This window comes from Phyllostomus hastatus, unplaced genomic scaffold (genome assembly GCF_019186645.2).
Source record: "Phyllostomus hastatus isolate PE091 unplaced genomic scaffold, TTU_PhHast_1.1 phas_contig_551, whole genome shotgun sequence".
Taxonomy (NCBI): Eukaryota; Metazoa; Chordata; class Mammalia; order Chiroptera; family Phyllostomidae; genus Phyllostomus; species Phyllostomus hastatus.
In genome coordinates, this window is record NW_025333909.1 from 5492269 (window position 1) to 5518889 (window position 26621).

Genomic DNA, 26621 nt, shown 5'->3' on the forward strand with positions numbered 1-26621 from the left:
AAAGGAAGTGCAAAAATATTTCCATGTCATTTTATTGACTTCTGTTTTCTTAATAAAAGGGTAGAGCTTAAGCAATACACCCACTTAATCATATTATGAAGCATAACCTTGACCAAGATTTTCATCTTTGATATCTATGTAATTCATAAGTTTATTACTAGAAAAGGTACTTTCCCTAACATAATTTACATAAACGTTAACAGAGGTTTGGTTAGGTATTACCTTAATATTTGAAAAACAGTTAAGAATCACTCAACAAATCTGTATCACTATAAACTTGTGTCAAATCTATTCATAAGTTTAGATCATGTTGAAGTTTCAAAACAGCTGAGGAACACTATTACCCTAAACAACTAAATACATGCATAGACTCTTCATAGACATGATCTGAGAGACCTTAAAATCAATACTAAGAAATAGGATCACAAGACTAGAAGACCATTATATTTCTTCCTGATATCTTTAATTGAATGTATTGGGGTGACACTGGTTAATAAAATTATATGGTTTCAGCTGTACAATTCTGTAAAACATCATCCGTATACTGTACTGTATGTTCACCACCCCAACTCATGTCTCCTTCCATCACCATTTACCCTCTCTTTACCTCCCCCAACCTCCTTTTCCTCTGGTAATCACCATACTATTGTCTCTGTGAGTTTGATTTTTTTGCTTAATTCCTTCACCTTTTTCACCCAGCACCACAACACCCATCCCTCTGACAGGTGTCAGTCTGCTCTCTAGCTATGTTTCTATGTTGTTCATTAGATTCCACATGTAAGTGAGATCATATGATACTTGTCTTTCTCTGACTGGCTTATTTCACTGAGCATAATGCTCCCCAGGTCCATCCATGCTCTTGCAAAAGGTTAAGACATCCTTCATTTTTATGGCTAAGTAGTATTCCATTGTGTAAATATACCATGGCTTTCTTACCCATGCATCTACTGATAGACACCTGGGCTGCTTCCAAATGTTGGCTATTGTAAATAGCACTGCTGTGAACATAGAGGTGCATATATTCTTTTGAATTAGTGTTTTGGGTTTCTTTGTAGATATTCCCAGAAGTGGAATTGCTGGATCATAAGGTGATTTCATTTTTAATGTTTTGAGGTAACACCATACTGCTTTCCACAGTGGCTGCACTGGTCTAGCTTCCCACCAACAGTGCACTAGGGTTCCCTTTTATCGACACCCTCGCCAACACTTGTCGTTTGTTGATTTATTGATGGTAGCCATTCTGACTGGTGTAAGGTGATATCTCATTGTGGTTTTCATTTGCATCCCTCTGATGATTAGTGACACTGGGCATCTTTTCATGTCTATTGGCCATCTGTATGTCCTCTTTGGAGAAGTGTCTGTTCAGGTCCTTTCCCTCCTTTTTAATTGGATTGTTTCTACTTTTTGGTGCTTAGTAATACAAGTTTTTAAATAAATTTTGGGCCCTGGCTGGCGTAGCTCAGTGGATTGAGCGCGGGCTGCGAACCAGGCATCGCAGGTTGGATTCCCAGTCAGGGCACATGCCCAGGTTGCAGGCCATGGCCCCCAGCAACCGCACATTGATGTTTCTCTCTCTCTTTCTCCCCCCCTTCCCTCTCAAACAAACAAACAAACAAACAAACAAATATTTAAAAAATAAATAAATAAATTTTGGGTGTTAAACTCTTATCAGATCTATCACTGGTGAATATATTCTCCCATTCAGTAGGCTGACTTTTCATTTTGATATAATGATTTCCTTTGCTACGTAAAAACTTTTTAGTTTGATGTAATCCCATTTGCTTATTTTTTTCCTTTGTTTCCCTTGTCCACACATTTATGTCAGAAAAAGTATTGCTACAGGAAATGTCCAAGGTTTTGCTGCGTATGTTTTCTTCTGGGATGTTTATGTTTCAAGTTTAACATTTAAATCCTTAATCCACTTTGAGTTTATTTTCATGTGTGGTGTAGTAAGATGGTCTATTTTCATTTTTTTTGCATCCACCTGTCCCAAAATTCCCAACACTATTTACTGAATAGACTATCTATACCCCATTGTATGTTTTTGTCTCCTTTGTCAAATATTAAATAACCAGAGAGGTGTGGGCTTTCTATTCTATTCCACTGATATATATGTCTGTTTTTATACTAGTATCATGCGGTTTTTATTACTATGGTTTTGTAGTATAGTTTGATATCAAGAAGCGTGATTCATCAATTTTTCTCTTTCTCAAGACTGCAGTGGCTATTTGGGATCTTTTGTGGTTCCATATAAAATTTTAGAATATTTGTCCTTGTGCTGTGAAATATGTCATTGGTAACTTTAGAGGAATTGGTAACTTTATAGATTGCTTTGTGTAGTATGGACATTTAAATGATGTTCATTCTTCCTCTCCATGAATACAAGTATATGCTTCTACTTATTTGTATCTTCTTCAGTGTCTTATAATTTTCCATGTACAGGTCTTTTACATTCTTGGTTAAATATATTCCTATGTATTTTTTGAAGCAATTGCGAATGGGGTGCTTTTCTTAGTTTCCCTTTCTCGTAGCTAATTAGTGGTGTATAAAAATGCAACTGATTTCTGGACATTTATTTTGCACCCTGCTACTTTGCCAAATTCATTTATTAGGTTTAGTATTTGTTTATGTGGAATCTTTAGGGTTCCCTATATATCATATTATGTAATCTGCAAGTAATGACAGCTTTACTTCTTCCTTTCCATTTTGGATACCTTTTACTTCATCTTGTCTGATTGCTGTAGCTAGGACTTACAGTACTATGTTGAATAAGAGTGGTGAAAGTGCACATCCCTGAGAGGACCATTATATTTGCAAAAAGGGAAAGCTGCAGCACCAACAATAGTAAAAAAAAAAAATGACAGGATTTAAGATAATATAATTCATGGCTGGAACGGTAAATAGGGTCAAGACAGCTGGCTCAGTATACAGAACTGAGGACATAAATTAAAGCTCCAGTTTTCTAGCTTTCACACACCTGCTGTGGCAGACAAATCACTCTTCATTTCCGTTTTACTGCTTGCAAATGTAAGTTTAATTCTAACACCACTTTTCAATGATACATGGATCATTAAGAAACAATAAAAAGTCCAGTTAAATATCACTGTAAAGGTGACTAGAATTTCAAGAAAGGTCAAATAGAAGTGCTAGCACTGTATAATTCACTATGCATGAAAGAAAAGTAGCAAAGAATATCATTCTTGCTTTTAAAGAGCTGGAAAAATGAAAAGAAAAGAAACAGGTGGTTAATAAATTGAGCCTGACATTACATTTAATTAGATGTACAGAACTAGAAGAAAGTGAACAAGAGGAAAAATACAGGAAGAGGAATTATATAATAATGACTTAAACAGGAAGTGATAAGGCAGAAATATATAATAATTGTATAGCAAGTACACTGAAAATCAACACTTTCAGAACTATCAAAGGAGAAAGAAAAATTAAGAAAAAAAGGCATGCAATTTAATCATTATTTAGATAATAGCAATTTGAGGGAGAGATGAAAATGTATCATTTTTAGCAGTCTTTCATCTTTAAAAATTATGTATAAAAAGGAAGGTGTTTGCAATGGTACCATAATAAATAGGAACCAACTTTGAAATGCCTTTAATAAGAGCAAGCTCAAATACCAAGAAATCCCTCACTATGAATGTAAAAGCACCTACTTTGTACCCATTTTCAGAGAGGACCAATTTTCAAATTCCTGTTAAAGGAAATAAAACCCAAATAGTAGTGAGCACAGTTACATAATATTCTAAATAGAAGCCCAGGGAACAAAGTTAACGTTCAAGTCCCTACACTGGGCCTGGAACTTCTCTATCCCCACTGCTACCACCTTACTTCAGGACTGCGTGACCTCTCCCAGGTGGATAATTGTAACAGCACCCTAACAAGGATGTTAACATCCATTTTCTTTTCTCTAATCCATCCTGCACACTAATACTGAAAGTGGCTTTTCTAAAATGAAAATGTAATGTTGTTCTTGAGCTTCAACTCCTTCAATAGATCCTACAGCCTGTATGACACAATGTCCAAACTCTTAACGTCCATGGTCAGCGTTTGTTTTCACCTCTTCCCACACCCACTGCTATTTTACCGCTACTTCTTTACACTGCATTATTTATTTTTAACTACTTGAGACTCCAAAAACTTGCCATGCCATGTTATCATGTGTTTTTTCGTCTGCTTCTGCTCTGGAAAGGCCTTCATAGTTTGCCTCATAGCAATGCAAACCACCACCCGATTCTATTTTCAGCATCAGTTCAAGCCCTCCTAATGTCAATTCCCCATCCCAAACTTTTTCAAGAGCGAGCCAAAATGGCTCTCCATAAGCTGCCCCCACCACACCCATCTAATTTCAACTCTTCATCTGTCCAATTTATCCATCCTCCTTTCTCACCTCATTTATTCCTTAATACAATTAAATCCTAACTATCTTTTGTGGGCCACTTTGTCTGACCTTTTCAATCAAAACAGAATGCCCATCCTCCCCCCTTCAACCATACATAGTAGTCCCTCCTTGTCTATAGGGAAGATGTTTCAAGAACCCCATGGACGGCTGAAACTGTGGATAGTATCAAACCCAATCTATACTGTGTTTTTCCTATACATGCACACCTATGCTAAAGTGTAATTTATAAACTAGGCACAATAAGAGATTAATAAGAATAACTAATCATAAAATAGAAAAACTACAACAATTTACTGTAATAAAACTTAGGTGAATATGATTGATCTCTGTCGAAATAATCATTTTTAAGATTTTATTTATTTTAGACAGAGGAGAAGGGAGGGAGGGGGGACAAAAACATCCGTGTGTGGTTGCCTCTCACATGCCCCCCACTGGGGACCAGGCCCACAACCCAAGTATGTGCCCTGACTGGGAATCAAACCAGTGACCCTTTGGTTCATAGGCTGGCACTCAATGCACTGAGCCACACCAGCCAGGACTCTGTCAAAATATCTTATTGTACTGTACTTACCCTCCTTCTTGTGCGGATGTGACATGATGAAGTGCCCACATGATAAAGTGCAGTGAGGTGAATGCCACAGGCATTGTGACGTAGTACTACGCTACGACTGACCTTCTGACAATATGTCAGGAGTATCATCTACATTGGGGGACCCTGGATCACTGAGCCATGATGATGTTGATGTTGGAGGAAATTTAATATTTTCAGACTGCAGCTGGCCGTGGGTAACGGAAATTGCAGAAAGCAAAACTGTAAATAAGGGGTGCTACTATACTACAGCAAAACATTCAGTGCCTTAAGTGTTTGATTTTTAATATTTTTACTTTTCTCTCCTCAAGTAGACTATCACCTTCTTTAGGTAAATCTCCTATGTACCTTATTGTATTCCTTTGAGATCCCTGACAGGTTATAGTTACTGTGACAGTGATATACTACACGTTTTTAAAACACTGTTAAAAAGCAGTAGCAGCCCTCTTTAAACGAAATCTTATGGCCCTTGTGTGGGCCTGCAAACCAAGGGGTCACCAGTTCGATCCCCAGTCAGGGCACAATGCCTGGGTTATAGGCCAGGTCCCCAGTGAGGAGCGCATGAGAGGAAGCCGCACACTGATGTTTCTCTCCCTCTCTCCCTCCCTCCCCGTCTCTAAAAATAAATAAATAAAATCTTTAAAAAAGGAAGTCTTATCTTGCAGCCCAATATATAAAAGAGATAAAAGGCGTGAGACTGAAATGGATGCAGGCCTTGCAGTGCTGCCTGTCTGGCCTCTCCTGTTTGCTTAGCCACAGGGCAGCCCTGAGCCCCTCCGCAGACCTCCTGGGGAACCCTTGGAATACAATTTGCAAACTATTGGGTTAAGTTCTAGCTCTAACACTTATTGGCATGTACCCTTGGGTAATCACAAACTGTCTAAGCTTCAGTTTCTTCAGATAATAAATATGTATGAGAAAGACCTTTGTAAACTTTATAGCTGTCTATAAATTTGAGGAATTTACAGCTTTACAAGCCATGAGCTAAACTGGTTGTATTATACAATCTTAACGGTTATATCACACAATGGTATTGTCTGTGAAATCATTCTATATTTTAAAATCCAGCTTTATTTAAAATAAAATAAAGCATTCTAAATGCCACTCAGTGCTAGGAATCCCAGGTCCTCTGCCTTGTTTCTTACACTTGGAATTAACTTTCTAATCCCCATTCAGGGGGCAATAAAATATAATGATTAAGAGTATATGGTTTCGATTTAGGCAGACCTGGTTTGAAGGCCAGCTTCGCCTCTAATTAAGTGTATAAACTTAGGGAAATTACATAACCTCTCCAAGCCTTACTTTCCTCACCTCAGAAATGAAAACAGCACTATCAGTTTTGCAGTTGCTGCTGGAGTAGGGGACATAATCTGAACAAAAGATTAAGAAACCCAGTAAGAAATCTATAAATTAACTATTGCGTTCCTTTTGGGAAGAGCTGTGGGAGAGTTGAAATACTTTGTGCCAATGCAGCATTTCATAATCATTTTCCTTTTTGTTCTTGAGCAAAGACTAATAGCACCAAAATCAAAACACAGTAAAATCTATAAATAAAAAAGTATGACATCTATGATGACTCAAAGTGCCATTATAAAGCACATGGGGTTTTTTTTCCAGATATTCTATAATGATTAAATAGCATTTCTTTCCTGCTGATATTTAGAATCTTCTTCAAAGCACAGACAATGTCTTATTCTTGTTAGTGTACCCTCACACAACACCTCAAGTTGACAAATAAACAATAAGTGTTTATCAAACTAAAAATATTTCATACAATCAGAAATTTACTATAAACGAATAACTTCAAATCAATTACTCCTCTTCAAATTATAATGTTTGCTTCCTATCAGAAATATTACTCATCATAGATTGTTTCTCATAAAAGTTAAAGTTTAAAGCTAAGTGAAATTTTAGGAAAGATGCTATTTAGATATATGATCATTTTCAAATTGAAAAGGGATTGCACTATCCTTAAAATTATAAACATAAATATATCTGCAAGTCCATAAAGAATCGTTTTTGCCAAACACAATTAAGTAACAGACAGGAAAGGTGTTGGAGATACAAGAGCTAATAAACAAAACAAGGTAAATGAACACTGAAGTTTCTTTAAATAAGGTAAAGGTATACATATTAATATGGAAAGATGTTCAAGTAAAATCTAAGTAAAAAGAGCAGGTTGCATAATAATACGTATGGTATGATTCCATTTGCACTTATGTGTTTTTTAAAGGTATATAAACAAATTTGTTTGCTTATAGAAAATTTTCTGAAGACTATTCAAGAATCCTACTCACATTCTGTAATAGTATAATTAAGAAAGAAAGCCAAATCATTATCGATTTAATATTTCATATCATGGCAACTGGAAATGATTATTTTTTAAAAAAGGGTTTTACATGTAATATAAAAATGGTAGATTTAAACCCCCAGGTGCCTAGGCCACATGGACAACAGTGTGGTGACTGCTGGGGGGAGGGGGATGTAAGAGGACTAAATCCAAAAAATATTAAATATATAAAATAAAAAATTTTTAAAAGGGATTTCATAGAGGTTGTCACAAAACTTCTTTCCTAAATGCTCTAATACTGAATTTTAAATGAAAGAAGTTCAGTGATAAAAAACAAAGTATTTACTTACATAGATAAATGATTTTTAAAACTTCTAAACACTTAATGTTCATGTTACTTTAATTGACATGTACATTAAAATTAGAGAAATCAATATTTATATTAGCATTAGCAATTATTCCCACAAACTTTTATTTTAATTAAACGTGTCCGACCATATGAAGAGCTTAACATACTTGAATTTTTTCACAAACGACTCAAGTGAGTTTAACAAAGTGATACCGTAACCTGGGAGCTGCTTTCCCAATTCTCTTAGCAAATATGTGGGACATTAAGTGCTTGAATTTGAAAACAAGACAACAGGAAAAGCATCTTCCCAAAATGGCTTTTTAGAGAACTAGAATAGGTTTGAATATGTAAATTCCTTATTTAGCTCAGAGAACATACGGTTTTCTGTTACGTTCAAAGAGTCAAAGTGGTATCTACTGTCGTATTAAGTTTATATTAATATTAATATAATTAAAATTAATTAAATATAATTAAATTATATTAATTAAGTCTATATTAATACTAAAAAATGTTTTCTTATCCAAGGACAATAGACCAGAAGACATGTAGATACTAGTCCTGACTCTGTCCCTTATTAGCTAAAAACTGTAGACAAGTTGCTGAATGTCTCTGACCCTAAGTTTCCCTACTTACAGAATGAGAGGACTTGACTAAATTACCTTTAAGGTCCCTGTCCAAGTCGTACTTGCTTTATGACAGTGAAAAACATCAAATAAGAGACACTTTTATTTGTTGATTCTTAATTGCTATACGACAGCAAAGAATGTTAAGGAAGAGACAGCTAAATCTCACATATAATTTTAAAATTATGTACGCCCTCTACTGGAGGTTATTAAGAGAGAACCATACTACAAAAGTGGGCAAAAGTAGGTTCACAGTTGTAAGTACACGTAGTTTATGCTTTTATTATTATTTATTAAATTATATTTCTTCCCATATGAACTGTAAACCTACTTTTGCCCACCCCCATATTTCCTTTAAGGTTTCTACCCAGAAACCTTTCTGTAGGGCTGGCATTTTGTTTGGCAGAAGATATGTATTTCAGGTTACACTGTGTTTTTGTGCTGTCCCGTGCAGAACTAACCAAGTACCACCTCATTTAAACATAACGTTATGCTCTTTAAAAAATTTGGAAATACAGCCTTAGTCAGATGACCGTTACAGTAGTAGTAAAATTTCCTTAGTCCATATGGATTTTTTTGAGCTAATAATCTAAAGACGTTTACCTTTGGCAGCATGGGAGTATCCCTTTTCTTCTTTTTTTCTGAATTAGGGTCATCTAATAAGTCTGGCTCAAAGGTGTAAAGTTCAGTAAGCTCGTTCATGGTAAAATGACGCTCGACCTGCTGCTGATCAACAACTCTAAAGGACAGTGACTGCTTCGTTACTTGCCGATCATAAATCTTATCTTCCATGGTTCCCTTTGTAGAAAGAAGTAAACACAGAATATGTAAACGTGAAACTTAATCAGCTGCAAGTATAGTTACTGGTTAATATGAAATGGCAAAACTTCAGAGTAATATCTCTCATAAAGCAAATTTTATTAGCCAGGCTACTTAATTTATGAGATTTCATTTGTTCAGTGTAGTTCACCTTGACAAAAATCATACTCTATTATTTTACTAATATGATTCATGTGCTACTTTATATATTTCTGATCTTGGCAGAAGTAGAAGAGCAGTCAGATACCAAGGTAAAATAGAAATAAAGGAGTGCATAAAATAAGATTTTAGGGGGTTGAGTAAGAATGCAAGGGAGCAGCTTAATTACATTTCAATGGACTAAAATAGGCTCCCAGCAATCACCATAAACTGCCTTTACATCAAGTCTTTCTATAATTTCAGGAAAATTAATACCGCGAAAATGTCCTATTTCATATTTAGCATTCTAAATTAGAATATAAAGGAGTTCTTCATTTAAATAGGACAGATTTTCCCGTGTAGTTTACCTATTACATCATGTGCTAACGATCAAATGAGCAAAGATCTACCAAGAAGAAGCAGCCCCTGGTTGACAAACCCAGATTTGGAAGCAGGGGGAAAGGGTAGCATCTGCTCCCACAGCAGATGCAAGAGGTAAAAGTACAATGTGATTCTATAAACCTGTATTGCCCTGAACTGCATCCATCTCTTTGATTTATTCTTTTCCTTCAATTTCAGTATCTGTCTGTTTTTTAAATACCTGAGTTCATATTTAAAGGTAATCACTTTAATATTCTTACCTATTACATATTATTTGTTATTCTAAGTTAAACTTTTCTTATTTTCTTATTTACACACATTCTTAAAATTCAGAGACTCTGGGGGCCACTGAAAACAAAGACCATTGGACCTTTACATCTATAAGCTACTTGGATTTAGTTATTGCCTTTTCCATGTATGCTAAGTTAAAGAACTGTAAATGTTTAACCTTCCTGAACCAGCAAGAAAATGCTAAATCTGTTTACGCATCAAATCCATCTTGGTCAGAGAACGCTGGCATTACAGATATGGATGAACCACAAAAGAGAAAATCATGACAGGCCCAAACTGACTACTCTGCTTCATGTATAGGAAGGATGTTTTCAACTCTGTTTGCCTCTCTAAAGCATGTATGTTCTGCACTCTAGAAATATTACCAGTTTCTCCCAACATTTCAATATGAAAAACAAGTATGAACATAAATTATAAACGTACCTGAGCTAAGAACCTATATACATACACAGGTTTAGTTTGTCCAAAGCGATAAACTCTGAATATACTCTGGATGTCATATGATGGATTCCAAGAAGCATCAAATATAATCACTCGATTAGCAGCTACCAGGTTAATGCCAAGAGAGCCTGCTTTGGTGGAAATGATAAACAATCGTCCTCTGAAAATGAAAATATAAAAGCTTTTAGTAATGAGTGTTTCAAAAATATTTTATTTACGTTATGGCTTTTTAATCCTAAGGCAGTTTCTTGAGCAATCAGGAGTTCAGAGAATTCACTTCTCACTTACTGAAGAAAACAAAACATATCTAAAGAGTCAGGTTGAAGATTTACATGCCCAGGAATCTTACTGCTGGAAAATGAAATAGTGTGAATTAGGAATAAAGATAAAAATGGAACTCACATGTTTATAATATTTTCAAGGTATTTGCATATTTCTGAGTAAACCTAGGAAATTTGTGTGTACCTCAACAGTCAGTATTGTGTCCAATACCATGATAAGTACTGAGGACGTCAGAATGAAGGACCATGCTCCAGGAGCTGAGTGTAATGGGGTGACTGGTATGCAATTACAATACAGTGTAGTGAATGTAAGGAGAGAAGTTAGATAGATTCAAGGGAAAACAGGATCAAGACAAGAGAGCTCCAGGAAGAATGTGTTCAAGGGGAAAAAAACAAAACGAAACTGGTTGACTACCTGCTGTGTCAGAACACAAGATTTTGTATTTCTGTGGAAGAATTTGGGAATGAGTGATAGGTTCACAGAAAACTAAGCAAATGGTAAAAACTATTATTTCAACAAAAGTAAACAGATATACAAGAAAGTAAAAGTAATCACAGTACTTCAAATGGCTTCTGTGTAAATATTTACATAGTCACAATAATGTAAATACTCTGATTTAGGCAAATATTATGAGAAAATATATTAAGAGAAGGAATGAGGAAAGGTGTATGTGTACACGTGGATACATTCCCACCTTGGCTGGCAGAAAAGGTATATGTCACTAAATACCAGAAGAACTGCCAAGAGTCAATACTGGTTACCTGTAAGAGTAGGAAAGGGTTGCTCAAGGAACTATGAGCATTTCTTGGTAAACATCATGCTTGGTAGCTGCCTAATGGTCCACTGAATGACTATATAATTTGTTCACTGTTGGCAACTTAGAGCGAGAAAACCCCTGAAATATAACAAGCTCTCTACAACCCTCCTAAATGCCTTTATACACAAAGCCTTGTAAGAACATAAGGTTGAAAACAAAAATATATATAACATGGAGGACAAAATTATACTCTGGCTCTTCAACTATTTACATTAAAATTAAAAACCTATGATATTATATGAAAAAAAAACAGGCTATAGAACCTTACTAAGTATAACTGGATCTCCACTGAAAAACATACATATATACATACATAAAATGTTAATAGTGGTTATCCCTGGTCACTATGATCACTATAATTATTTTCTTCTGTATACTTCTCTAACAAAACATACTCATTACAGAGAACACATTGTGCTTTCTTTAATTGGTGGGCATATGTAAAGATTTATGGGTAAATGCTGCCCCCAAATTCCACTTATTTACATCTATTCTGCACCAGCAAAAAAATCAAACATATAGAAAAGTATAAACTACATAGGTTAAACACACACACACACACACGAAACTTTGTAGAGAACTTCACAACTCTTTGGTATCCATCTACTAATGAAGAGTTGAATGAGCTTAATAAGACTGTTTATCAAGCTGTTATGCATCCCAAATACTAAACTAGATTAGGAATATAAAAGATGAAGAAATACCTGGTCACTGCACTAAGGAGACCATTGACTATGAGACAACAGACACATAAACAATTGCAATGTAGTCTAATTTGCAATAGCTATTTTTTAACAAGGTATACATGTGGTCAAGGACATATTTAGGTTTTAAAAGCATACACATGGGAAGCAAAATTGTTTGAGTTTGTCCTCAAAAGGAAAAAAAAGACAAAGAAGCAGAGACAAGTGACTGAACTGTTATTAAGAATTGTTTTCCCCTGGCTGGTGTAGCTCAGTGGATTGAGCGTGGGCTGCGAACCAAAGCGTTGCAGGTTCGATTCCCAGTCAGGGCACATGCCTGGGTTGCAGGCCATGACCCCCAGCAACCGCACATTGATGCTTCTCTCTCTCTCTCTCTCTCCCCCACTCCTTCCCTCTCTTTAAATTAAAAAAAAATCTTTAAAAAAAAGAATTGTTTTCCAACTATGTACAGTATTTTTTGGAGTATAAGTCACACCTCCCCTCCAATTTGGGAGGAATAATGATTGTTAACGCTGTTGTTGAGTTCTGTTTACATTTACATTGGTGAAATGTTATGTTATTTATGTTATTAAATATTTTACCACATTTTTTTACTTCAAAAATTTTCCCCCTATTTTCCTCCTCTAAAACCTAGGTGTGCCTTATGGTTTGAAAAATACAGGTAACTTTTAATATTATTCAGGCTGGAATATATAAGTCTATACTGAGATACATTAACCAGGATATTTTTAGATTTTTTAAATAATAAACATCACTATTAAAAGATACATACACTAAAAACAAAACAAAATACGAACTGTTATTTGAATAGTGCTGCTTTACAGGTCTTTTGGTAAAGACATATGTTTTCTTAGGTATAGACCTAAAAGTCGAATTGCCAGGTCATACAGTATGTGTATGGTACCGTTAAAGCTGAACAAATAGTTCTCCATAGTGGCTATTCCAATTTACATTCCCACCAGCAGTGTATGAGAGTTCCTGTTGTTCCGGATCCCCAACAACTCATGGTATTGCCTTTCTGTATTATGACCTTTGAAAACAGTTTAAGGGTCACATGAATGTTTCAAGAGTAGTACAGAGTTCCTGTGTACCATTTATACAGCTTTCCCAGTGGTAATAACTTACATAACAGCAGCACATTGTCAAAACCAGGAAACTGACATTGGTAAAATACTATGAACTCAAGCACAGAGCCGATTTAAATTTCACCACATTTTATACGTACTTGTTTGCTTGGTGTATAGTTCTGTGAAATTTTACCATGTATGTAGAATCATGTAACCATGACCACAAGCGGGATAAAGAATTATTCCATCACCCCCCGCCCACACACACACCTCCTTTGTTACCCCCTTAGTATTTACGACTGACCTACCCTTAACCCTAATTACCTGGCAACCACTAATCTGTTCTCTATCAACATAATTTCGTCACATCAGGAAGGCCATATAGATGGAATCATACTGTATGCCACCTCTGAACACTGGCATCTTTCACTTAGCATAAAGCTCATTACAGCCATGCCAGGTGTCGATTGGATCAATATAAACAGTTCATTCCTTTTTATTTTTGCGCAGTATTCTATTATATGGCTATACCGCCATTTGTTTATATCCATTCGCATGTTAAAGGTTATCTAGCTTGCTCCCAGTTTCGGTGATTACAAATAAAGATGCTATGAACATCTATGAATAGGTTTCTATGTGAAAGCACATTTTCAATTCTCTGGCATAAATGTTAAAGAGTGTGACTGCAGGGTTGCACGGAAAGCATTACATTTACCTGTTTAGTTTTCTTTAAAAAAAAGTGCCACATTGTTTTTCAGGATGAGCGGTTGTGCCGTTTTATATTCTCACCAGCACTGAAGGACACACCAAGTTTCTCTGCATCCTTGCCAACACTGGGTATTGTCACTATTTTTCACTTCAAATATTCAGGTAGATATAAAATGGTATCTCCGTGTGGGTAATTTTTCTTTTCCCATTGCCTAATGATGTGGAACATCTTTTCATGTGGTTATGGACTTGCCACACACAGATCCTCTTCAGTGAAGTGTCAGCTTAAGTCCTTGGCCTTTTCAAACTGAACAATGCTGTTTTCTAACTGTTACATTTAGAGAATTCTTTATATGAGTCTTTTGTTAGATATGCAGTTCACAAATATTTTCTCCAAGTTTGTGACTTTTTCCCCCTCTTCTTACAGTGTCTCTCACAGACAAAAGTTTATAATTTTGATTGTCCAATTACTGATTTACTCTTTCATGAATTACATGTCTTTGGTATTGTGGCTAAGAACATTTTGCCTAACCTCACTTCCTGAGGATTTTCTTCTATGTTTTCTTAACAAGTATAATGATTTACATTTATGATCCATTTTCACTTGATTTTAAAATAGGGTGAGGCTTGAGGTTAAGGTTCATTTTCAGCCTATGAATAACCAATTGTTTCAACTACCCTTTTTTATTTTATCTTTCAATTACACTTGACATTCAATATTATTTCATATTAGTTTTAGCTGTACAGCATGGTGGTTAGACAACTATGTCATTACAAAATGACCCTCCCAATAATTCTAGTACCTACGTGACACCATCCACAGTTATTGTAAAATTATTGGCCATATTCCCTATGTTGTACTTTACATTCTTGTAACTATTTTTTAACTACTAATTTGTATTTTTTAATCCTCACTCAAGAGTATGTTTACCGATTTTAAAAGAGAGGAAGAGAGGGAAGGAGGGAGAAGGAGATGGAGGAAGGGAGGAGAGAGAGGGGGAGAGAGAGGGAGAGAGGGGGGGAGAGAGAGAGAGAGAGAGAGAGAGAGAGAGAGAGAGAGAGGGAGAGAGAAACATCAATGTGAGAGACCAGGAATCATTAGGTATTGAGTGTAAACCCACACTCTTCTGGTATACGAGCCAACGCTCCAAGCAACTGAGCCACCATGCCAGGGCCAATTGTATTTCTTAATCCCTTCACCTTTTCCACCCAGCTCTCCAAATGCTCCTCCATCGGAATGTTCTCTGTATCTATGAGTCTGTTTGTTGTATATGTTTACTTCTTTTGTTCTTTAGATTACATGTATTTTTCACTGAATTTATTGGGTTTATACTGGTTAACAAAATCACACCGGTTTCAGGTTCACAGTTCTACAACACGTCTGTACGCTGTACTGTATCCACCGGCCCAAGTCAAGCCTCCGTCCATCACCAGCTTTCCCCCTTCAGCCTCCTCCATCTCCCTTCACACCACCCCGCAATCACCCCAGTGTCGTCCATGTCCATGAGTTCTATTTTTTCTTTTTTGTTCAATCCATTCACCCCTCCACCCCGACAGCTGTCCACCTGCTTAATCTAGGAGTCTGTCTCTACTTTGCTTATTAGTTCATTTTGTTCATCAGACTTCACATGTAAGTGAAATCATGTGGTATTTGTCTCTCTCGTAGCATAGATAACCTCTAGGGCTATCCATCTTGTAGCAAAGAGTAAAATTCCATTCTTTTTTTATGGCCAAGTAGTATTCCACTGTATATTAGTACCACAGCATTTTTATCCACTTGTCTAATGGTGGACACTTGGGCTGCTTCCATATTTTGGATATTGTAAATAACACTGCAATGAACCTAGTGATGCATATATGTTTACAGATTAGTGTTTTACATTTCTTCAGATATATACCCAAAAGTAGAATAGCTAGATCATAAGGTACCATTGCTTTTAATTTTTTCAGGAACAACCACATTGCTTTCCACCAGCCTCGCCAGTCTGCATTCCCACCAACAGTGCACGAGGGTTCTACCTTCTCCACCTCCTCACCAGCACTTGTTCATTTACTGATGACAGCCATTCTGACAGGTATGAGATGGTATCTCACTGTGGTTTCATCTGGCATTTCTCTGATGATTAGTGACCTTGAGCACCTTTTATATGTCTATGGGCCATCTGTATGTCTGCTTTGGAGAGATGTCTTTGCAGGTCCTCTGCCCATTTTTTAATTGACCTGCTTGGTTTTTTAGGTGGCAAGTTGAATGAACTCTTTCTAAATTTTGGATATTAACCCCTCACTGGGTATACCATTGCTGAATATATTCTCCCATTCTGTAGGCTTTTTGTTTTGTTGATGGTTTTCTTTGTTGTACAAAAATTTTAATTTGACGTAGACCCATTTGTTTTTCTTTTGTTTCCCTTACTCGAGAAAACATACCAGAAAAAAAATACTGCTAAGAGATTTTACTGCCTACATTTTCATCTAGGAGTTTTATGGTTTTGAGTCTTACATTTAAGTCTTTAATCCATTTTGAGTTTATTCTTGTATATAGTATTAAAAGAAGGTGGTCTAGTTTTATATTTTAATGTATCTGTTCAATTTTCCCAACACTATTTATTGAACACTGTCTTTACTCCACTGTATGCTCTTACCTCCCTTGTCACACATTAATTGACCACATAGGCATGAGTTTAATTTGGGACTCTCTATTCTGTTCCATCAATCTATGTGGGGTTTTATGCCAGTACCATGTTGTTTTTATTACTATAGCCTTGTAGTATAGCTTGCTACCAGGTAGTGTGATTTCTCCAACTTTGTTCTTTCTCAAGATTGCTGTGGCTATTCAGGGTCTTTTGGGGCCCCAAGTAAATGTTTCAAGTATTTGCTCTACTTATTTTTACAGGGATTTCATTTAAACTACAGACAGTTTTGGGTAATGTAGACATCCTAAAAAAGAATTTATTTATTTTCACAGAGAGGGGAAGGGAGGAAGAAAGAGAGGGAGAAAAACACTGATGTGAGAAAGAAACACAGATCAGCTGCCTGCTGTATGCTCCCCGACCAGGGACCAAACCCACCACCCAGGCAGGTGCCCTGACCAGGAATTAAACCAGTGACCTCTTGCTTTGCAAGACAATGCCCAACCAACTGAGCCACACCTGTAAGGGCGATAGTATGGACACTTTAATGTGCTTCCATGTATTTGTATCTTCTTCAATTTCTTACTTTATTGTCTTACAATTTTCCAAGTACTGCTCTTTTACCTTATTGGTTAAATATATTCCTCGGTATTTTAGTTTAGTTTTTGCTGCAATTGTAAATGGTACTGATTTCTTAATTTTTCATTCTTGTAGTTTATTATTGGTATAAAAATGCAATGGATATCTGAATATTAATTTTTGTATACTGCTATTTAACTAAATTCATTCATTGGTTCTAGTAGTTTTTTGGTGGGATCTTTAGGGTTCTCTATATACAGTATCATGTCATCTGCAAATAATGAGTTTTACTTTTCTCTTTCCAATTCGGGTGTCATTTAGTTCTTCTTCTTGTCTGACTGTGGTGGCTAGGATTTGCTAAGTACAAGTACTAAAAGTAGACAACCCAATCTTGTTTCTGACCTTAAGGAAAATGCTTTTAGCTTTAGCTTTTCCTCATTTAGAGTGATGTTAGTTGTGGGTATGTCATATATGGCCTTCATTATGTTGAGGTATGTTCCCACTTTGTTGAGAGTTTTTATCACAAATAAGTGATGGAATTTTTCAAATACTTGTTTTCATCTACTGATATGACCACATGATTCCTATTGTGTACACGTACATCTTCTTTATCCAATCAATTAACGAAGGATACATCAGCTGTTCCCAAGTCTTGGCCACCGTGAATAATGCTGCAATGACCATAGGGGTCCATATATCTTCGCAAATAAATGTCTTCAAATTTGGGGGGTAGATAACAAAGAAGAAGGGTTGCTAGTTCACACGGTAACTCTATTCGTATTTTTTTGAGAAAAAGTTAGAATATATTTGAAATATGTATAACATTGTGTGAAATTGAGGTGTACCACGTGTCAATTTGACACATTTATGTGTTATAATAGGACTGCCACCGTAACAACAATTAGCACTTTGACCACATTCCATATTTATCATTTTTTAGTGGTTAGATTGATTAAGTTCTAGTCTCTGAGCATGTTTGATTATGATAATTAAATACTGTTTGTTACCTATATTCACTAATTGGTTAACACACTATGGACAACAATATAGAGATTTCTCAAAAAATTAAAACTAGATCTACCATGTAATCCAGCAATTCCACTTCTGGATATACACGCAAAAGAAACAAAACATGGATGTCAGTGGGGTGTACGCACTCCCATGTCTACTGCAACATCATTCACAATGGCCGTAATAGGGAAATGACCCAAGTGCCCATCAATATATGAATGGACACAGAAGGCATGGTGTGTACACACACAGTATATATATTAAGCTGAGAAAGAAGGACATCCTGCCATATGAACCCTGGGTATATTATGTTGAGATAACTCACTTGTATGTGGCATGTAAAGAAGTTAAACTCATAAAAACAGCAGGTTTTTCATAAGAACTCACAGAGGCCAGAAGAAAGTAGCACAATATTTTTCAAGTGCTAGAAAAAGAGCTGTCACACCAAAATTCTATATCCAGCTAAAACATTCTTCAAAACAAAACAGTCGTCAGGGAATTCTCAGATGAAGATACTCAGAGACTTTGTTGCCCGTAGATCTGCCCTGACAAAATGACTAAAGACGTTCTCAAAAAAGAAAGGAAACGATAAAAGGAATGCTGAAACATTAGGAAGGAAGAAACAACAATGAAAAGAATAAAATATTTTTCCTTAAGTTTTCAAAATTATTTGATGGCTAAGAAAAATTACTACACTGTCTGATGTGTTAATATATTTATGTAGATAAAACACTAGATAGTTATAATTGAAGGAGACAAAGGGATTAAAGGAACAAAGTTTCTCTCAAATCAATAAATATATCCTCAAGTGAGGATTAAAAAATACCATATCATTTACAAATACTTAAATAAAATATCTAGGTATAAATCTAACAAAATATATACTGGGCTGGAAAACTACAAAACACTGACGAAAGACATCAAAGATCTACACAGAGAGATACTGTGTTCATGAAGACTCATTATAGTGAAGATATCAATTCTTCCCTAATTGGTAACAGATTTAATGCACTACTGTTGAAATCCTTGCAAGATTTTTAAACATATAGGTAAGAGTATTTCAAAATTTACATATAAAGGCAAAGATTAAAATTAGACTAGCTGAAACAATTTGGTAAAGTTAAAATAAAGTAGGGGATATCACTTGACCTAATTTTACGACTTACTATATATATAGCTACAACAATCAAGACTGTGGTACCAGCAAAGGAACAGGCATGGGGACCAATGGAAGAGAATAGCAAGTATAGTCAATTGATTGGAGATGGCTTTTTCAACAAATGATAACCAACTGGCCATCAACAGTCAAAAGAAAAAGAAAAAAAGAAGAGAAAAATGAACTCCAGCTAAATCTCACATCTTATGCAAAAATTAATTTAAAATGCACCTCACAATTAAATATAAAATGTAAAACTATAGCCCTTGGCTGGTGTGGCTCAGTGAGTTGAGCACAGGACTGCGAAGGAAAAGGTCACGGGTTCAATTCCCAGTCAGGGCACATGCCTGGGTTGTGGGCCAGGTCCCCATGTGGGGGCATGTGAGAGGCAGCTGATCAATGTTTCTTTACACACCAACGTTACATTATCCTTTCACCCTCCCTTCTCCTCTCTCTAAAACTAAATAAATGAAATCTTTAAAAAAATGTAAAACTATAAAACGTGTAGAAGGAAATCTCTAAAACCTAGTGCTCTGGTCAGAGATTTTAGACTTTACATCAAAAGCATGCTAAAAAAAACAAAAATGAAAACATGGAGAAACTAGACTTCATCAAAATTAAAAATGTTTGCTATGTGAAAGACCTTGGAGGGAATGAGAAGACAGAGAATACAAGGGAGAACAAAAAAAAAATCCAGAATTATCTTCTGGAGGGTAGACCCCTTGTGGTACAGACTTCCCCCACTAGGTAGTACTCTAGGAATCCGTCTATATCAGTGTATCAGCGGGCGCTGTTGTGAGAGGTTGTGTTCGGTTTCAGGGAATTTTTTTTTAATCTTTTTCAATGTGTTTGCCCATTTAATGATGGGTGATTTATGAGTGTTGAGTTTTCAGCAGTTTTTGACCAAAAACACTGCGACCCCCATGCCCCACCCTCTCTGTTCACTGGGTCTCACCCACAGCGACCTTTTAGTTTTATTTGGAGGGTTATCAGCTGGGGGGGCAGGGGAAAATGGGGACAAGATACAGGGATTTAGAAGCATAACTGGTAGGTACAGAATAGACAGGGGGATGTTAGGAACAGTACAGGCAATGGAGAAGCCAAAGAACTTATATGCACAACCCGTGGACATGAACTATGGGAGGGTACTGCTGGAGAGAATGGGGGCACCGGGTGAAGCAGGGCAAAGGGGGAAAATTGGTTTCAGTTTTTCACAACTATAATAGCATAATCAATAAAATATATTTAAAAATAAAAATAATAAATAACATAAAGAATGTTCAAAACTCAACAATAAAAAAGCAGGCAATCTGCCCTGGCTGGGTGGTTCAGTTGGTTGGAACACAGTCCTGTACACCAAAAGGTTGTGGGTTCGATTCCTGGTCAGGGAACATACTGACCAGGATGTGGTTTCAATGCCCGGTCAGGGTGTGTATGAGAGACCACCAACAGGTGTTTCTTTCTCTGTCCCTTCCTCTCTCTCTTTAAAATCAATAAACATCTTAGGGTGAGGATTTTAAAAAAAAAGCAAGCAATCCAATTGGAAAATGGACAAAGACATGAAGAAACATTTCACCAAAGAGGATAATACACATGTGGCAAATACACACATGAGAAGATAGTTCAACATAACCAGCCATCAGGGAAATGCAAATTATGACCAAAATGAGATACTACTCACTACATACCTATTGGAATATCTAAAATGAAAATCAGTGATAACATGAAATGCTGGTGAGGATGCAGAGAAACTTGATCTCTCACACTTTCCAGGTGGGAATAAAAAATGGTACAGCCACTCTGAAATCTGTTTGGAAGTTTCTTTAAAAAACTAAATAGTCACTTACCACGCAACCTAGCAATTGCACTCCTGGGCATTTATCCTAGAGAAACGAAACCTTATGTCCACACAAAATGTGTACATAATGTTCATAGCAGGTTTATTTGTACTAGCCAAACCTGTAAACAACTACAATGCCCTGCAATAGATGTACAATTTGTATTAAACAAACTGGTACATCCCTACCATGGAATACAACTCTGTAATAAAAAGTAAAAGACTATTGATATATGCAACCTGTAAAGAACTAAAGGGCATTATGCTGAGTGAAAAACACCAATTTCCAAAAATCACATATAGGATGATATAATTTATACAACAGTCTCAATTTGTCAAAATTATAAAGATGATGAACAAAAATTAGTTATTGCCAGGAGTATGGGATAGTGGCCAGGTTGGTGGTAATAATGGGTGTGACTATAAGAGAACAATCACTGTGGTGATGGAATATTTCTGTACCTTGACTGCAGTGGTGGTTATAGGCATCTCTACATATGTGAAAATATGTATATATACTGATATATTCAAGTATGTAAGACATTAACTCTCAAGAAAAATTAGGTGATGGGTTCACAGGCCCTCTCTATACTGTCTTTGTAAGTTCCAGTGACTCTATACTTATTTCTAAATAAACAGTTAAAAACCCTATGCAATATCAGTATCAGTATTAATATTCAGTATCAGGCTAAATAAGGATGCTTAGACTGTTAAAAACTATCTTCTGGGCACACAAGACAACATTAGAAATGGTCATTATATCTAAGTTTATCTTAATGTATTTTTTCAACTGCTTTGCCAAAAACAAATATTATATTTATGTTATATTTTCTGAAAATTACTGAGTTGTGAGAAAATAGAACATAGACAGCAGTCCTAATCTGTAACATGTGTGAATATAATCCAGTCAGGTTTAGATACTCAAGAGTAACCCCTCCAAGACATGATATGTATGTATATAAAATGAATTTGAATCAGAGACATTTTTTGGCTTATTATTTGTGAGTGGTGGAGGTTAATTTGCTAGTGAGTAACCCAAGCTGACAGCTCAGCATCTATATTTCAATGTTGTTCCTTACTGTTAATAAAATATGAAATGTTACGACAGAAATCATATGCTACTGTAGTATTTACAAATTTGGGAAACTGAGAAAGTCAATGGTTTAGTTTCAGTTTGAAAAATTAAATTAAGGTTACTCAGTTAATAAAAGTACTCCTTCACATGAATAATAATTTTTAAAAACACAGTAGCCCTGGCTGGCGTAGCCCAGTGGATTGAGCACGGGCTGTGAACCGAAGTGTCGCAGGTTCGATTCCCAGTCAGGGTACATGCCTGGGTTGCAAGCCATGGCCCCCAGCAACCACACACTGATGTTTCTCTCTCTCTCTATATATATATCTCCCTCCCTTCCCTCTCTAAAAATAAATAAATAAAATATTTTTTTAAAAACACAGTAAACAGAATGTAATAGTGTACCTACTCTTTTTTTTTTAGCGAGAGAAGGGAAGGGAGGGAGAGAAACATTGATGTGAGAGAGAAGCATAACATCTATCGGTTGCCTCTAGTATGCACCTGACCAGAGACCAAACCTGCAACCCAGGCATGTGCCCTGACCAGGAATCCAACTGGTGACCTTTTGCTTTGTGGGATAACACCCAACCAACTGAGCCACACCAGCCAGGGCTGTACTATTCTTTAAACAGTCATTTAAAGATATACTTTTATAACTTTACAGTAAATGAATGGATCAAAACATTTACACAATGGAATACTACACAGCAGAGCAAAAGGAGCTCCTACCTTTCACGACAGCATGGATGGAACTGGAGAGCATTATGCTAAGCAAAATAAACCAGGTGGTGAAAGACAAATACCATGTGAACCTTATGATTTTCTTAGCAACATTTCCTTTTCTCTAGCTTACTTTATTATAATACAGTATATAGTATATATTATATACAAAAATATGTGTTAACTGACTTTTTGTGTTATCACTAAGGCTTCCAGTCAACAGTAGCCTGTTAGCAGTTAATTTGGGGGGAATTCAAAACTTATAGGTGGATTTTCAACTGTTGGTGCCCCTAACTACCAGACTGCTCAAGTTATATAGTTGAGTCATATATCAACTATATATGACTCAAACTTCTACAAGAAATATGAAAGATCAGGAATACTTTGTTAACATCAAAACCCTGTAACAAATTTGTCACCATAGATGATAAAAACTGACAAATAAGCACATGAAAAGATACTCTGCATCAATTATCATCAGGGAAATACAAATTAAAATCACATGAGATACCATTACATACCCATTAGAATGGACGAAATAATTTTTAAAAAACACAGTAATACAGCCCTGGCTGCTGTAGCTCAGTGGATTGAGCGCAGGCTGTGAACCAAAGTGTCGCAGGTTCGATTCCCAGTCAGGGTACATGCCTGGGTTACAGGCCATGGCCCCCCAGCAACCGCACATTGATGTTTCTCTCTCTCTCTATCTCCCTCCCTTCCCTCTCTAAAAATAAATAAATAAAATCTTAAAAAAAAGGACATAGCCTTTAAAAACAACACACACAGTAATACCAAGTGCTAACCAAGGATGAAGAGCAACTGGAACACACTTACACTGCTGGTGAAAATGAAAATTGTACAAGCACCTTCAAAACCGCCAGTTTCTTACAGAGCTAAACATAAACTTACCATACAACCCAGGAATTGCACTCCTGGATTTTTATTTCACTTAGGTAAATATCTATGGATCACACAAAAATTTATACATGAATGCTTAGAGCAACTTTAATTCCAAAACCTAGAAACAATTTAAATGTCTATCAAGTACAAATAAATTATAATACATCTATAGAATGGAATATTACTCAACAATAAAAAGGAACGGACTATTGACATATATAACAATATGGGTGAATCTCAAATGTATTTTGTTTTGTGAACACAGTGAGACTCAAAAGGCTACAAACTGCATGATTCCATGAGTGAATTTTCTTGAGGGGTGATGAAATCATTTTATATCTTGAGTATATCTTGCAATTGTCAAAAAGTGTATAAGCATACACTAAAAAGAGTGATTACTGTATATAGATTTAAAATGATTTTAATAACTCTACCCAAACAGAAAAGGTTTCTTACCTCACATTAGTTTCATCATTAAATTCTTCAGCCCATTTTTTCCTTGATTGTGCAGTAGTAGAGCCATCTAAACGGTAATAGTCAATGTTTCTGAGCCACTTCCCTTCACCTGAAAATTTAATAAGAAAAAGAGATTCTATACATCCTTTTCTTCCTTGCTTGGCATTTAAAAGCTCGTTGTATATATTCTATATGCATAGCAAAACAATTTTTTAATCAAGTGGTAATTCATGGTATTGCAAATAAATTCACCACACATTTCCTTCTAATAAATACTGAAAAACAATGACACTTTAAAAACTATCATCATCTACATGTAAATTTAAGATTTCCTTAATTAGAATTCTTTAAAACTGTCAAAATATGTTCAGTTGCATTATGTCCATAAAGCTTGGTTTTAATTAAATCTGTAAACATCCAGGTTTTCACTCTTCTTACTAACAAATTGATACTGATCAGATATAAAACAGAGACATATAATACAATTATTCACTCACTGAAAAAATATTTACTGAATGCAATGCCTGTTATATGCCAAAACTATTCTATAGCCTAGCAACAAATATCGGCACCTGTTCCTATTTCATGTCGTGTGTGTGTGTGTGTGTGTGTGTGTGTGTGTGTGTAAGAAAGGAACACAACTTTATAAGTTAAACACTGTTCAGACACACTGCCTTTTGTACAGGGAGGTGAGATTTTACCCAATGCTTACATTGATACGAAATTACCAAGGGTTTAAATGCCTATGACATAATCTCATACATAATTTTATCCCAATTCTTTAACTTTCAACATAATACTATTTAACATTCTAGAAAAACTGTTATCACACCCTAGAGTCTTAACGTAAAAAAAAGTTGGCAAAACCGAGATTTATATATTTCAGCAAACTCTTTTTACTTAAAGAATTAGGTCATTAATTTGAAATGTGCTTTTTGACATGATTATTATATACCTACATCTTCACCTACTTATCGACATCCTAGAATTTCCTTGCTAAAAATTCAGTAATGGCTAAGAAAGGCAATTTCTTTATTTAAGTTTATTTCTTTCAACTGGATAAAAAGGTATACACGGCTAAGAAAAAAAGAATTTGACACAGATGGTTAGATGACAAGATAAGGGACTGAAGTCACATTTGCATTAACTGTTCACTTAGCAGGATTAATTATTAAAGTAAATACGCTAATCCTAACTGAAAAATCACTACCACTGTGAATCCAACACACAAAAACTATGATACAGTGGTATAGATTAGTAATAAAAAATAACCACTTTAGAGTCAGATTCCCCAAGTTTAATCCCAATTTCATCATTTACTGGCATTTTCTCTTAAGGAAAAAATAACTGAAGTCCTTGTTTCTCAGTGTTTATATCTTTAAAAATGGGGGATAATCAAAGCACCTATTGCATAGGATTGTTGCTTATTAAATGAATATAAGAAAAAAGACTACTTAGAAAGTGCCTTTCACACAGTAACTAAACTTACGGAGTACTTAGTATTATCACTCACGAGTCCAGAGCAAACGATATCTGGCGCTATTATAGCATGTGTACGTGTTTGATCCCTCTCTCTAACACGATGTCCTATAATACCTCTCGAACCTTACTTCAGCACAGCACTAGTAGTCATCATGGTAGTAGTAATAGCAGTAGTAGCAGCAGCAGAAGCAGTACTAGATACTCAAAAAATAAACTGAATTCATTAGTGGTTAAAGCAAATATTTGCTGAAAACAATGTATATAATTAGATATGAACTAACAAGCATATGGAAAAATATTCAACCTTGTCGGTGGTCAGAAAAATATAAATTAACAAAAAGAACCCTTCTTACCCATAAAAGGTGAAGAAAATATAATAATAGTACTACAGATAAATAGTAACATGGGCATTTCCCACTTTCTCACAGTGGTAGAATTCATTGATGTCACTTTTTTTGTAATACAGCCTTTAAGATAATGAAACACTATCAGAACATAAAATCTAACTATCAAAACTAATGCACAGTGATAATAGAAAAACATATTTACAGTTCTGGTCAAGATAGTAGAGTAGGAAAAATGGTGTGCTTGCCCCCTCCCACAACCACATCAATATTACAACTAAATTATAGAACAGCCACGTTGAAAACCACTTCCAGACATGCTGGACAGAACTCCTATAGCTAAGGGTATAAAGAAGGAGCCATGCCCAGGCTGATAGGAGGGGCAGAGAGGCAAAACTGGCCGGATAAACTGGCTGTGGAGGTAGTCCCTGAGAAGCAAAAGGTGCCCACCCCACACTAGGCATCGCACCCCCGAGCACCAGTGCCAAGAGCACCAGTGCCAGGAAGAAGAGTCTCCACAATATCTG

At 35.8% G+C, this 26621-nt stretch overlaps 1 protein-coding gene across 6 annotated transcripts in view; it reads right to left on the reverse strand.

Moving 5' to 3' along the window:
- Window positions 1-26621, reverse strand: part of ATRX (ATRX chromatin remodeler) — a 180794-nt gene that overhangs the window by 23823 nt on the left and 130350 nt on the right. For all 6 annotated transcript variants that reach the window (XM_045847497.1, XM_045847496.1, XM_045847494.1 and 3 more), the window contains 3 exons: window positions 24269-24377; window positions 10315-10492; window positions 8866-9060 (listed from right to left, as the gene is read on the reverse strand). In XM_045847497.1, the coding sequence (XP_045703453.1) occupies window positions 8866-9060; window positions 10315-10492; window positions 24269-24377 (482 nt within the window). The remainder of the gene's footprint in view (window positions 1-8865; window positions 9061-10314; window positions 10493-24268; window positions 24378-26621) is intronic.